The sequence below is a fragment of the Pan troglodytes genome, chromosome 3, assembly GCF_028858775.2.
Source record: "Pan troglodytes isolate AG18354 chromosome 3, NHGRI_mPanTro3-v2.0_pri, whole genome shotgun sequence".
Classification (NCBI taxonomy): Eukaryota; Metazoa; Chordata; class Mammalia; order Primates; family Hominidae; genus Pan; species Pan troglodytes.
Window position 1 is genome coordinate 56524859 of NC_072401.2, and position 15991 is coordinate 56540849.

Below are 15991 nucleotides of genomic sequence, written 5' to 3' on the forward strand. Positions count from 1 at the left end.
GAATTCATGTGCCTGAAATGGGGCTGTGATTTACGAAGTCAGTTCAGTGTGAACAAGGGTATCCCACTAGCATTAACTTCATAAGCCTACCAGCAACTTGCAATGTTTGTTCTCTTTTTTTTTTTTTTCAAATCATTCTCAATTCTGCCTCGTCTGCTATTCCACAAGAACCCAGATCCTGTGACAAACATGATGTTCCTTCCAGGGTTCCCTTTTCTCTTTATGCCATGGGATCTTTACATCTTGTTAAATATGGGCCCTTCCAATTTTCTTTTAGAAATATATATTAAACCCAAGGAAATCCCAGTATCTTGGCATCAAAGACATCATAAAAATATATTTGTATTTAAACAGCAGTGCTAGAGAAGGAAGAAATATCTCATGCCTATTTGATAATGTTCTAATTACAGTAGAAAATTATTTAAAATCCTAAAGTAAAATAAAACACAAATGCCACCACATGGTCTTATTCTTACATATGAATATGCATAGGAGAGGAAATTGAAAAAGGCACTATCAATTGGATACAAGCAGAAATGGGGGCAGAAGGCAGGTTTGAATCTTCTGCATCTTAGGCTAGTAACACATTGTAGCTCAATTCAATTCCATTTAAACACCTTCTGCCTACTCAATAGATACTAGAGTTGTTCAACGCTACACTATAATTTTATACTCTAAAATCTGCTATAGAAATTGTAATAATTCAGTAACCAAATTTTGACTAATCAATTATGAATCATTTTTAAATATACATGACTCAATGAGAAGAAATAATAGGATAGTGGACAACTAAGTGAAAAAGTCATTCATATCATACATCTGGAATGTTCTAAAAAGAATATAATGTGATATATTACAAATAGTAGGACTAGTCCAAAGCATACTATTCCTTTTGCTTGTATAAAAGATGGGAACAAAATCTTTCAATGCTCCACATACCATATAAATAGCTTCTCAAAGAGCTTTCTGTAGTTTTATAGGAAAACTAAGGCCCAGTGTTTATTTTTTAGGAAAAGCTCCAATGAACTTGGGCCAACATATAATGGGGTGGGGGGAAGGGGGAGGGATAGCATTAGGAGATATACCTAATGCTAAATGACGAGTTAATGGGTGCAGCACACCAGCATGGCACATGTATACATATGTAACTAACCTGCACATTGTGCACATTACTCTAAAACTTAAAGTATAATAATAATAAAATAAAAATAAAAATAAAAAATAAGGATCCAGACCAGATTCTATCATTTATGAGTACTATGTCCATAGGAAAGCCACTTCAACTCACTGTACTTTTTCTTACCTGTAAGAGATCAAACCTGATAAAGTATCAGGTTTATTCCAGCTCTAACACTCTGAAATGCCACAAAATGCACTCCCCAATAAATTAAGATTAAAGGAATGCCCAAACCCCAAACATGATCATTGTGATCATTTCTTATGAAACATAAGAATGAGACATAAGAATTTTATATGAGATACTGGCAGAATTTGCTGAGTCAGTCTCAGGCAACATTTAATAAGTAAATATGCAGCTAAGCAGTGGACTATAATGCTTTTACACAGCCAGAAAATAGCAATATTCCTAAAATTAATGAAAGCATACACAAATCCACTCAGGATGCTAGGAGACAGGCAGCTGAATGATATGAGCTTATAATCTATTCTTCCCAGACTATTTATCTTATCACAGCAACACCCTGAAGCCACATGCAAAGGATGAACCAGACTCCCCAGTGCTCTATAGAACCATGAGTGAAGCAGCTCTGGTGAGAAAAAGGATGAAGCCTCTGATGATGGACAGAAAAGAAAGACAGAAAAATAGAGCCTCTATTAATGGACACTTCTATAACCATGAAGTAAGTGAGTTACAATTCCATTAATGTAATATAAAATAAGGTTCCCTGTTTCACTAACAATACCACTCAATTCAATTCACAATTTAAAGTCATAATAATAACAGTAGCATGTCTAACATCTTGGGGGCACTCTCTATGTGCTAGGTATTAAAGTAAATGTGTTTTAAATAGATTTTTACTGAATTATCTTATTAATCACTAAAACAATCCTATGAAATAGGTACCATTATTTTCTTTACTTGACATATAAGCTAATTGAGGCTTATGGAGATTAAGCAATTTGTCTTAGATTATGCTACTCTTAAGTAGTAACTCTCAACCTGAACCCAGCTTTGTCTGACTCCAGAACACAAGTTTTTAACCACCATGACGGGTGAACTCTATCACTGTACCAAGCATTAAAAACATGCAGATGAGGCAGCCGATGTCTCAGCCAGCATAGAGCTCAGGGATTGAGCAGGGAAACCAACATACCAACAATAATACTGGAATAATGTAAGTGCTACAGAGTGGTTGGATCAAAGGACATTTGAACGTGAACATTGAAATAAAAGGAAAAAGCCACAGGCCAATTTATTCCAATAAATCGAACTTCTCATGTTGCCATGTTCCAGGTCTTTTACCTATACACATACCGTTTTTATATAAGTGTAGTTGTAGTTTAGATACAATTCACATTCTGCTTTTTCACTGAATATGTGTTAAATTTATATGTGCCTTTCCATAGTGCTTGTAAGACATTACATTTTGCTGAAGGTAGGAAATATATCATCATTTTTTTCCAGAACTCAAATATTTTTCATGTGATGTACTTTAGCAATCATTCATCGCTCCATCTCATAAATACTTAGCACTTACACTGTGCCAGGTATCTTCTGAGGCCTTTAATAAGAAATAGGAACTCATTGCTTTGTAGGCTTTTTCCTGTAAGGATTTTTACTTTATTTCTTCTTCTTCTACCCTTGGGGGGTAACGATAGTGTGTCTTTGGAGCCTGGTGGGGAGAAACCTCTCTTCTCAATTATTTATTCATATCAGAATTTTAGGGTTCCAGAATCATTCTCATAGCTATAGAGTAGCATTGATAGTCCCCCACAGAAAGGTACCTACCAATTGTCCTGTTTCCCTCTTCACAGAAATTGTGTTGTATGTCATTATCTTGTGGGGTAATTTGTGTTGAAGAAGGAAAGCCACATTGCTCCAAGCAAGTGGCTTTCAGATTGGATCACTTGTGCTGGAAATGAAATTGACACTAGGTTAGCAGCACGGAATGGTGGTTAAATGCTTGGGCCCTGGAGCTTGAGAGCCTGGTTTTACATTCTTGCTGAGCAAGTTTCATTCTTCTTACTTTACAAGGCTATTGATGGGATGGAATGAAATGAGGTAAGTTCAGCATAAGAATAGTACCTGGCACAAAAGAAGAACTCGGTTTACATTAGCTTATGTTGTTGCTGTTGATTGAATGAGCTCAAACTGGGACTATAGATATTTTACACAAATGTCATTCACTGCAATTTAATAACTAGCAGAAAACAATACAAACAAAAAAGAAAAAACAAAGCATTCTATCAACAATTATACAATGACGGACATCTAGGAATTTTAGTGGATATGTTTCTTAAGTTGCTGTGTGTCGTAAGATATGTTTTTATACTATGAAGCCCCTTGTTAATGCCAATATTGTTAGGCTATGAATAACACACATATTAAAGGCTTAGATTGTCATATCTGGAGATTAGTTATGGTGAATATAACTTGACCAGTAGTATATTTCTATCAATGTGATAGTAAATGATAGCAGGTTTCATTATATGTTTTGGCCAACACAACTGATATAAAGACTATAGATTTAAATGCTGCTCTGAAAAACAAATTCACTATATGTTGACATTTTAGAAGAGCTCTTAGAGATTAGTCTTACTATCTTATTTTATAAATGAAGTCATTTATCAAATATATGTTAAGTGAGTCAATAAAGATGTTAAATGAGTTGACAAAGTTGGAGTTCGTGGGCATTTAGTGGGCACTAAAATCTAGGTCTCCTGAATGGTAATCCATGTTATTGTCATAGTGCATGAAGCTTCTTCACATAAACAACATCAAACCACGTGTACAACATATCATATTCACCTTAGCGCAGGATGAACATGTGGTTTTTCAGGGCTGCATAGAAATCGTAAATGTCACAGAATAACTTATCAATGCTCTAAAATGTCTACAAATATTGAATTTTCTCATACTTATAAAAGTTTATCCTAGACATTCTCCACACATCTTCTCAGAAAACTTATTTACATATCCACATTTTTACTCACACAAATGCCGCGTGTGTGGGTGCGTGTTACATGTGTGGGTGTTATAAATGTTTGTGTCTGTATACTTTGATGTTAATTTACTGATCTCTCAATATAGGACTTATCTTTTTAACAGTCCAATGAGCCACCCCAAAACCCACCCATCTCTACATCTGCTGAACCCATCCCATTTCTACAGAGCCTTGGAATACTTGGAGATTGTGCATATAAATAAAATATGTGGAAATAAATCCTTATTTAATATCTCTATCCGTTTTTAAATATGCATCTGGTGACATTCTTTCTTACTTATTTTGAAATCTTAAACTGCACTAAAGAGGGGTGTAATTGTCCAGTGAAAATGTTATAAGCATCCTCAAATGGTGTTTTACCTAATTTACTCTAGAAACAATATAAAGCTGCTTAAAAGAACACATAATATTCAAAAACAACAAAGAAAAACAAACAAAAACAAAACACATTTTTTAAATTAATGACCTTGGATTTTTTTTTTGCCCTATAAGAAGATTATGTTCAGGATATTGAATACCCTTAATATAATATAATTTTAAAGACTTATGTGACAATTCTTTTTCTAGACATCAATTTTCATTCCAGCCTTTGAATCAGAAACTAAGGTCAGAGTAAACAGTAACATGAGAACTGAAGAAGTAATAAAGCAACTTCTCCAAAAATTTAAGGTAACCTTTATCACTTAACTGAGCAATAAATATATTATATATAATTCAACTATAAACACACAAATCCACTCTTCTGAAACAGATCTATAAAGGTGTAAATCTAAATTGGATGTTGAGCACTGAAAGATTCTTTCCTTCGTATAACACCTTTTAGTAACTATCCCTTGAAAAATTATATAATTCCCATAAGAGCAGAGAAGATTTTATGTCTAAAAGTGAAAAATGGAAGAGAGAAAACAGACATGATTTGGGTCTGGTCAGGTTAGAAAACATCATATAACAACAAAGAATTTATATTTGTTCATTTTTTCCCTTGACAGATTGAAAATAGTCCCCAGGATTTTGCTCTTCACATTATTTTTGCAACAGGAGGTAAGAAAGCTTGATCACACTTTGTACCTGACTCTAGAGTGTTACAGTTTGCTGCCCAGGGGGAAGGCAGAACAGTTTACCTCATTCTGTGGAGAAAGGGGAGGAATGGGTAGGAGAAAAGGAAGGAGTGGTCTTTAGAACATTATCTATAGTCCACAATTTTAAAGAAAGATAACTTAAGAATAAGGTATCCCTGAAGGGTTGATTATATGAAAGAGTTTGCTTGTTGGCCAGACATTAAATTATCTAAATGGAGATCAAAACCCTCTGGAACTGTTTCGGCATTTTTGTCTTTGCTCACCTCTGTAACTTTCTTTTTGGCTTTCCTTTCTGAGTGTTGCTCTTAGAGGAGTCATGATTGCGTACCTGTTCTCTCTGACATTGATATTGCCTCTTTTTTAGCACAGGGTCTGACACATTGCGGGAGTGCTATCTCTTCCTCAGTAGAGATGCATATTCAGAACTTCGTGGTGAGGGGTAAAAGGTTAGAAGCAGAACATTGGGAAGGCGCTGTAAGTGGGATGCTAGGAGCATAATAGAGAGAATAGAGAAAACTTAAAGTGATACTGAAATGAAAGTTTTTAAAACTGCACAAATGAAAAATTTTATATATCAATTTGTAGAAAAAACTCATGCTATAACTTAAGTGTCAGAATGTTCAAGCCAGAAATTTATTAGAATAAAATAATACATTTTGATGCCAGAACAACCTTAAGAAAATGAAAGCTGTATCTCCAAACATATATAAAATTAAAGTTCTTATAATTGAAAGCTTAAAGATCTATAATTAAAGACTTAAACGTTAGACCTAAAACCATAAAAACCCTAGAAGAAAACCTAGGCATTACCATTCAGGACATAGGCATGGGCAAGGACTTCATGTCTAAAACACCAAAAGCAATGGCAACAAAAGCCAAAATTGACAAATGGGATCTCATTAAATTAAAGAGCTTCTGCACAGCAAAAGAAACTACCATCAGAGTGAACAGGCAACCTACAAAATGGGAGAAAATTTTCGCAACCTACTCATCTGACAAAGGGCTAATATCCAGAATCTACAATGAACTCAAACAAATTTACAAGAAACAAACAAACAACCCCATCAAAAAGTGGGCAAAGGACATGAATAGACACTTCTCAAAAGAAGACATTTATGCAGCCAAAAAACACATGAAAAAATGCTCACCATCACTGGCCATCAGAGAAATGCAAATCAAAACCACAATGAGATACCATCTCACACCAGTTAGAATGGCAATCATTAAAAAGTCAGGAAACAACAGGTACTGGAGAGGATGTGGAGAAATAGGAACACTTTTACACTGTTTGTGGGACTGTAAACTAGTTCAACCATTGTGGAAGTTAGTGTGGCGATTCCTCAGGGATCTAGAACTAGAAATACCATTTGACCCAGCCGTCCCATTACTGGGTATATACCCAAAAGACTCTAAATCATGCTGCTATAAAGACACATGCACACGTATGTTTATTGTGGCACTACTCACAATAGCAAAGACTTGGAACCAACCCAAATGTCCAACAATGATAGACTGGATTAAGAAAATGTGGCACATATACAGCATGGAATACTATGCAGCCATAAAAAATGATGAGTTCATGTCCTTTGTAGGGACATGGATGAAATTGGAAATCATCATTCTCAGTAAACTATTGCAAGAACAAAAAACCAAACACCGCATATTCTCACTCATAGGTGGGAATTGAACAATGAGAACACATGGACACAGGAAGGGGCACATCACACCCTGGGGACTGTTGTGGGGTCGGGGGAGGGGGGAGGGATAGCATTAGGAGACACACCTAATGCTAGATGACGAGTTAGTGGGTGCAGCACACCAGCATGGCACATGTATAGATATGTAACTAACCTGCACATTGTGCACATGTACCCTAAAACTTAAAGTATAATAATAATAAAAATAAAATAAAATAAAGATCTATTTTTTGGAAAATTCTAAGGACACATATATATTCATATTCTAGTTGTTTAGGAAAGAAAGAAAACCAAAAGATATAAAATAAATGGTAGCAATACTGGACTGTGTAACAATTTAAAAGATACAAATAGTAGATTACAAAGAATATTGTCAATGTACTCCAAAGATTAATAACTATAATACCAATAATTTCCTACAAAATGGTAACAAAACAACAGACAATCCAATAAAAATAGAAAAAAGCATGAAAATACAATTGAAAGGAAAAACTATAATAACCAGTTAAATAGTTTTAGAAAAGTCTTAAATTCAGTGGAATGCAAGTAGCTAAGGAAATGCAAGCTCAAGCCACACCGTAATATTATCTTGCACTTCTCAGATTGGCAAAATGCTTTAAAATGATTCTACCCATGGCTGGCATGCATCAGAGTAAAAAGATATTTTTATGCAACACTAGTGAAAATATGACTTTCTTTTTATTGGAATTTATTCTTGCAATATTTATTAAAATTTACAGTATATATGTCCTTTAACTCGACCATTCCATTTGTGAGAATCTATCCCACAAAAATATAAGCACTAGTGCCTACAGATTTATGTGCAACGCTGTTTATAAGGACAAAAAGCTAAAGACAAAGTTACTCATCCTAGGGAAATGATTAAATAAGTGATTGTTGGGCTGCCATTGAATGGAATGAGTAGATTTATGCCAATAGAATGGAAGGAGTTCCATAATATATTTTAAGTGAGAAATGCAAGATGCCTAAAAGAATATATAAAAGATCCCATTTTTTAAACAGTTACAAGCTCCCATTTAAGTATGTGGTATATATGGTCTTATGATTAGGGAGAAAGGTATGGAGTGATAAATACAAAACCATTGAGATAGATTACCTGGTGGGGGATTGGGGAAATGCAGATGAGAGGATGAGAAAGGGGGTGTCAGGCACGGTGGCTCATGCCTGTAATCCCAGCACTTTGGCAGGCCGAGGTGGGCGGATCATTTGAGGTCATGAGTTTGAGACCAGCCTGACCACTATGGTGAAACCCCGTCTTTACTAAAAATACCAAAAAAATTAGCCAGGTGTGGTGGTGCACACCTGTAATCCCAGCTACTCAGGAGGCTGAGACAGGAGAATCGCTTGAACTCAGGAGGCGGAGGTTGCAGTGAGCTGAGATCGTGCCATTGCACTCCGTCTAAAAAAAAAAAAAAAGAGAAAAAATGATTTGTTTAAAGGTGTGTACAATAGAAATAGCAAGCACGATATGATTACCTTTATGTATTATAAGTTGTGTGAGGGGGACACTCAAAGGGTAATGCAGAGTATCTCAGGGCTTGGAAATTCCAGTGGTGCTTTACTTCCTGCTTTATACTTTTCTCGTTTGTTCCAATTACAATAGCATGCATGTTTGGGGAAGGGAATTTTTTTTTAAGTTTAAAAAAAGCAGTTTTATTAAGAAGTCTTAAATGATTGTGTGATAACTTGAACAGCTAGGTTGTACAAGATTTGAAAATTCCCTCTTTGGTGTTCTCCAAGACTTGGATTCCATTCACATGCACCTCGTTCTTTCCTCACACCTCTAACTTTAGCCTGCAGTTGAGCAGAAATATGGCTTAGTTTCCTTCCAGTCATTTTTGGGCTCCACACAAGGTGCTGGACCTATGAACGAACAAGCGTGTTGTTTTTATAAGAAAAAAATGTCTATTTTCATTATAAAAAAGTAGTTCTTTATAATTTCACCTATAAAAATCCCATTTTCTTTTATATTTTGTGTCAAAATTTTGTGTATATCCATAACTGAGGATAATAATAACTAGACCCTTTAGGGACCAGAAATAAAGAAAAGAAGAGAGCATATGGCTCCTGTTTGGGCAGTAATCTGGAAAACAGAGATAGGTGGGTTTTAACTTTATATCTACAAAGCCCATTACAGTGTATCTCACACTGTAGTTCATTTCAGATTACCTATAGAGTTCACTTAAAATACAGATTCCCAAGCCCTTCCAGATCAGGGGACAACTCTAGGAATATGCATTTTTAATAATCATCATCATAATTTTTTAATCATTATTTTTAATAATCATCCCATAAAGCAGAATCATGAAGCAAGAGGATGCTAAACCAAGTTAACATTGGACCTGAAGGTCAAAAGAGGATTCTGGTGGGTGGATGAGAGGAGCTAAATTGTCAAGGCTCCCAATTGCTTCAGAAATGGCAGAGGAATTAGAACAGTAAACACTGACACTGTGTGAACAGGAATGGGTAATGTCACTTTAATTGTGGGGAGGCTGGGCTTTTGAGTTCTAGACTCTCTCTTGACTCTTTTCCTGGGATAAGTCCAGCTCAGGGAATGAGAACAGTTCTCACTGTTCTGAAGAAAGTAAGCAAGGTGAAGGAGAGAATGAGGAAATAAGATGAATATAAGGACACTATGTTTTGTTCATGCTTTATTCTGATAAAAATGAAATCCCAGATGTGAAACTACTTTGACAGAAAGCTATAAGGACTTTTGTAGCAGGAGTATTTATATTATAACTTTTGGAAATTTGAAGTTCTGGAAACCCACCAGATTGGAAGATATTTTCTTTCTCTATCTCATTTTCATGGCTGAATGGATTAAGCCCAGATGAATGAATAATAAGAATATTATTGATCTCAAAAACCTCATGAATATATTTTTAAAGATGAGCCAAGAATTGGGTGTGGAGCGAGACAAAGGAAGAATTGAAAATAATTACATGGTTTTGGACCTGAAGAACCGGAAAGATGGAATTACATCAACTCAACTTGGAAATAACCAATAAATATTTGTTGTATGGATGAAGGAATGCTGGAATGAAACCTAAATAATTATTGAGGCATATTGCTTTATAAAAGTCCTATCAGACCGGAGATTTGTTTGAACACTCTAATCAAAGGAAGGTTGAGTTCTTTGAGACATTAATCAAAACTTGAGATACAGTAAGAGAAAGAAGTTCATTTAAGTTTTAATTTCAATTTGCTTTTCTGAATAATTGCCTCCTGTTGCAGGTGTTATTTTTTTCAAAGTGAGTTAAATACGAAAAATAAATTGGAAAATTATCTTCCTTCTTTTCCTGCAGCATGAACTTCTGATTGTGGTTGATTCTTGTTTTCACTGCAGAACAAAGACGACTAAAGAAGACAGACATTCCGCTACTGCAGAGGCTCCTACAGGGACCTTCTGAAAAGAATGCTCGCATTTTCCTCATGGATAAAGATGCAGAAGAAATTAGCAGTGATGTATGAATACCATCATCCTGAATCTGTTTTTTGCTTCTCTCCTGACTCAGCACCTCTTGCATAATTGTTCTGCTTTCTTTTTTTCTTCTTCTTCTTCTTTCTTAGGTGGCTCAGTACATTAACTTTCACTTTTCTCTCTTGGAATCCATTCTTCAAAGATTAAATGAAGAAGAGAAAAGAGAGATTCAAAGAATAGTAACAAAGTAAGTCAAGAGCATGCACATTGGATACTCCGTTCTTTAATATGTCCAATGCACAAAATATGTCCAATTTTTAATAGTCTTTCTTCTCATTTTCAGATTCAATAAAGAAAAGGCGATTATACTGAAATGTCTTCAAAATAAACTAGTAATAAAAACAGAGACAACAGTTTAGCAGTACAAGCTTCTATTGCTAAAACATTTCAAAAAACTCAGAGATATTACTATTTGTTGAATGCATAAGTTCTGTACTTGCATTTATACGAACATATATGAGACTTGAATCGTAGAAAATTGAATGTCAAAAAAACCTCGATTTTTTTTGAAGTGATGAGGTTAACTAGGTTTCACAGTTGGACAAAATGAGTTTGAGTTTAGTTTCAGTAACTGAAATAAGCTTGAATACTGCATATGCCAAATAGCTTTTATAGTAAACCATGTAATGAACTCAAATTTAAATGGTGTCTTCAGATAAGCCGTTTAAACTTCATTTAGCTTGGACTCTCAAGAGAACTGAAACATAATCAATGGATTCAGAAATGACTCAGAAAAAAGAAGCCGCCAGTTCTTGGAATGAAAAAGAAATACAGTCTTACACCATCAAGGAATCTACCTGATAGTGACATTAGCTTCTTGAAAACTCTGGCATTTTCATAAAATCTAGGACTATCTTAAATGGCCTGTTGACTTCTGACTATCTAACATCAGAGCTGTCTGGCCTTTGGAAAGGAAAAATAATGGACTCTGTTAAGAAATCCTAATTGAAATTTTCTGAACCTCCCCCCAGCCCTTTTATTCTCTCTCTTCTGCTGATGAAAGACCTTTCATCAGTTCAAAGCTTTTCTTAAGCTCTTTTTTAAGTTAATTGAACTTTTTCTTTATTTATTTTTCAAAAAAATGTTTATATCACATAGACATATTACATCAGCTAAAGCAAGACTTGGCCCACAAATACCTATTTGTTGCTGAATGAATACAACGGATAAAGCAAGGCTGTTGTAGCTGAAGTTACATAGGGAATCCCAAACTCTGCCCTCTTAGCATCTTATTCTACATGACAACTCTCAAGGTACTCACAGATCTGTTTAACCCACTTGAAAAAAAAACACTAAAAATGAAGAAATGCTATAAGTATAATCTATGATTTTATTTATAAATTCTATATTAAAATGGAATTATATGCAACATTCTTTCATTCTGTAAACTAATTCCATTTGCATTCCTCATAAGCATTGTAGTAAATTGATCATATTACATGTACTAAGGAATGAGATTATATGCAGTAAACCCAACTGGAAGATTAACAATATTAAAATATGAAACATTTTTAAGACAAAGGCATTACTTCTCAGTATTACCAAACCTAAACTGGTTGAAGGTGAAAGTGTGCTATGGCCTTTTCAAGCCTAAGAAGTCTCTCTTACTGAGTAAACCAGAGGCTTGCATCGCTATTCTTTCACCTGTCAATATTAATAAGAAAATAGTCTCATCTCACTTAAATGAGGCAAACGTAATAGTTAAAATTCAACATACTTATAAAAAACTAGTGTCATGTACCTGCCATGAACATGACAAAAGGTTAATCTTCAATAGACTGAAATGTATAAGAAAAGAACCAAGTCTTACATAGAAAAAAAGGTAGATATGAAAAGAAAAATCACAGAAGAGAGAATGCAAATGGCCACTAAGTATATGAAAAAGTCGTATCTTAACAGTGAACAACTGTGTTAGTCTGTATCAATCAGAAGACAGAAACAAGGTAGTAATTTAAACAGGGAAAGTTTAATATAAATAATAATTAAGCTATGATAGGAGAATAATAATAAAGATGAAAAGAGAAGGTACCCTAAGGCTGAGGGAAAGAATCCTAACAAGGAAAGGCAGGAATGAGGGTTTCAGAATTCACTGGAGAAAGTGTGGTTGCAGCCCACTGGAGAGAAGTTTGCTGGCTTGCCCAGGCCAGAGCAGGACCACAGATACTGGACAAGCTGGTACAGCCAACCCCCTAGGTGTGGACCAGCTGAGGCAGGTGGGCAGATATGAAGAGGGACTTGGGGCTTTGCCAAAGGGTAAGCACAAAGAAGGAGTCACGGGTTCTGTTCGAGGCACTGTTGAGATTAGGAGCCGGAGGGACCTACTTTGCAGGAACCTAGCATAACTTTGTGTGACGAGACTGCACAAGACAAAGCTCAGGCAAGTGGCTCAGTAGTTGGCCAGCCCAGCAGGGTCCTCTGTATGAGTGTGCACCCAGCTGAAGAGAAGATATGGAGAGCAGCAATTGGAGCTTCAGGACCGGCTTGCACTGTGGCTCCAGGTTATACCACCACTGCCCAAAGCAAAAGCTGGAGAAGCAAGTGGAGAAATGCTGGAGAAAGCTGCACCCTACAGGCAACCAGCACTGCAGAAACCACTCTAGGCAAAGTAGTGAAGGAAAAAAGCCTGCTCTCCAGTAACCTGGCCTGTCAGCCTGGAGGAATCAGGAAAGACCCCTTCCTCTTGCAGTGTGTCTCCAGCGCCCTCTACTGACAAAGTATGCCATCATGCAAGCTGCAAAGGAAACATTTAAAGAGCCTATATCTATTTTCACGGAGCGGGCAACCAACAGTGAATGTGGAGCTGAGAGACAGTAAAATAATAACTGACATGCCACCGAAGTACAAAGTAAAATAAATAAATAAATACACATTTTGGCCTATTAGCAAAGATTAAGAAATTATAACATTAAATACTCAATAAATCACCATGAGATGGGGACTCAAACTTCTGGTAAAAATACAAATGGATATAATTTTTCTTGAAGGCAATTTAGTAGTCTGTTTATCCTATAATTCTACTTGTAAGATCCTATCATATGAAAATAACCAGAGATACAAAGACATTCTGCAAAGATATGTTTTATATTGTTATTTATTGTGACAAAAGGAAATAAAAAGCCTAAATGTTCAGAAAATTATTTTAAAAGGTGAAAGAGGGAAATAGGCCATGGACGGTGGCTCACGCCTGTAATCCCAGCACTTTAGGAGGCCAAGGTAGATGGATCACTTGAGGTTGGGATTTCGAGACCAGCCTGGCCAACATGGTGAAACCCTGCCTCTACTAAAAATACAAAAAATGAGCCGGGTGCAATGGCAGGCGCCTATAATGCCAGCTACTCGGGAGGCTGAGGCAGGAGAATCGCTTGAACCCGGGAGGCAGAGGTTGCATGAGCCGAGATGGCGCCACTGCTCTCCAGCCTGGACGACAGAGCAAGACTCCGTCTCTAAAAAAAAAAAAAGAGGGAAATAAACATTTATTTGTATATTGTTATGTAGCCATTAAAATTCCGTTTCCAAGTAATTTTAATTACAGGGGTAAATTCTTATATATCTAAATAAGAATATACACATACACATGTTCCAAAATATTTATTATGTACTTAAGGCATATATATTACATATGTATGTGTGTGTATATATATATTTGTGTGTGTGAACACTAATATTTGCATATATATATATACACACACAAGAAATAAAAACATGTTAAAAATGGCTATATCTGCATTGTAGAATTATGAGTGATTCATGTTTTTCTAACTTCCCTATCTGTATTAAGTGTTCTATAGTTTATATTTGTTACTTTTTACATCAGGAAATAGTAAAGTGATTATTTAAAACTTATGAACAAAAAAGTAACAAGCACATGCAAGCACAGAGTTCTACCAAATGCAAAAAATTTCAAATCAATTATTCAAATGAGACATTAACATCACTTCTGTGGTAGTTTTATATCCATAAAGTCTGATTCTTCTCCTTTGAAGAGATGGAGCTTAATCTTCCTCATCCTGAAAATGGGCTGGACTTAGTGACTTACGTCTTTTTATTTTATTTTTAATTGACAAATAATAATTGTATGTATTTATGGGGTACAATATTATATTATGATATATGTATACATTATGGAATTATTAAATCAAGCTAATTAACATATCCATAACCTCTTTTAATTTCTTTGTGGTGAGAACATTTAAAAATGTACTCTTTTAGCAATTAGGGACTTACTTTTAATACAGGAAAATGGAAGAGACTGTGAGACTTTGAAGTAGGTCATAAAAGTCACTGTGGCTTCCTCCTTGCTCTCTCTTGGATCACTTGCTCTGGGGGAAGTCAACTGCCATGTCCTGAGCAGCCCTGGAAAGACCTACATGATGAAGAACTGAGACCTTCTGTCAAATGCCAGCAAGGAATTGAGGCCTCCTGTCAACAGCCATTTTAGAAGTAGATCTTCCAGCCTCAGTCAAGCCTTCAGATGACTGCAGCACTGTCTAATAGCTTGACCGTAATTTCATGAGAGACCTTCAGCCAGAAAACCCAAGGAAACCATTCTGGATTCCTCATCCTCAGAAACTGTATGAGATAAGAAGTGTTTGTTGTAGTATGCCGCTAAATTTGGGGCAATTTGTTACATAGCAATGTATAGCTCATACAATTTCTGGGAAAAAAAATAGTTTATTTTAGAATCATTTTTGCATAATGCAAGAATATAAACGTCACAGAATCATTTATCCTTGTTTTAGGTGGTCCAAATATTTCACTGTCAGTTATATATTAGCTCAAATTAAATTTTAGATAATATATATTATTATTAATGGTAAAGAATGTGTCACATTTATCTTTATAGCTTTTCTGTACCTAATATTGTGTCTTGTGCGTAGGATGTGCTCAATAAAAATTGATTGAATAAATAAGTGAACGAAAGAATAAATGAATGAGTGAAGGAATTATCTGAAATATTTTTATAAAATTCCCCATATGTATGTATTACTTATTACAAGTCTGGTCCCATAGCTGAAAAAATATTAAACATTATATATATATGTTTTTCCCTGATATAGTGGTATATTTTATTATTTCTTGGCTCTACTATGAAATATTCAGTTAGGTGTCATTACTGTTTAATTTGGTTTAGGGCTATTTAGATTGGTTTTTGAAACTGAAGGGGAAAGATGCCCCTTGCAATGCAATTGATGAAGTGATAAAGATAGCAGGTATAACTATTAGGTGGAGGCATATATATGGGAAAGAACGAGAAATAGGATGTAGTTACAGAGGGCAAAACCTTTCAATGACATTCATTTGTCTTCTAAATTAATAACATCTAATACCTATTAGATTGAGCCATTTGAAATTGCCAATATTTGACCTACAAAGGCAATGATTTCATATTGTTCAAACTAATAACAACTTATTTGCTGGGCACTATGTTTAATATTCATTACAATTCCATAAGGAAATTATTCTTTCAACCTCATGCTACAGATAAAGAAAGTAAGCTATGGAGCAGTTAGGAGATTTGCCAAGGTTTTT

The 15991-nt window shown here is 35.3% G+C and overlaps 1 protein-coding gene across 13 annotated transcripts in view; it reads left to right on the forward strand.

Moving 5' to 3' along the window:
* RASSF6 (Ras association domain family member 6) overlaps positions 1-15514 on the forward strand; it is a 49240-nt gene extending 33726 nt beyond the window's left edge. For 5 of the 13 annotated variants that reach the window (XM_003950328.6, XM_063809556.1, XM_063809558.1 and 2 more), the window contains 6 exons: positions 1675-1859; positions 4752-4853; positions 5174-5225; positions 10328-10446; positions 10552-10649; positions 10746-15514. In XM_003950328.6, coding sequence (XP_003950377.1) covers positions 1675-1859; positions 4752-4853; positions 5174-5225; positions 10328-10446; positions 10552-10649; positions 10746-10821 — 632 coding nt within the window. In that variant the 3' untranslated portion in view covers positions 10822-15514. Of the gene's footprint in view, positions 1-1674; positions 1860-4751; positions 4854-5173; positions 5226-10327; positions 10447-10551; positions 10650-10726 lie in introns of all 13 variants that reach the window. The other 8 variants (XM_001156540.8, XM_063809560.1, XM_063809564.1 and 5 more) reach the window with 3 other exon arrangements.
* Positions 15515-15991: the final 477 nt, after the last annotated feature.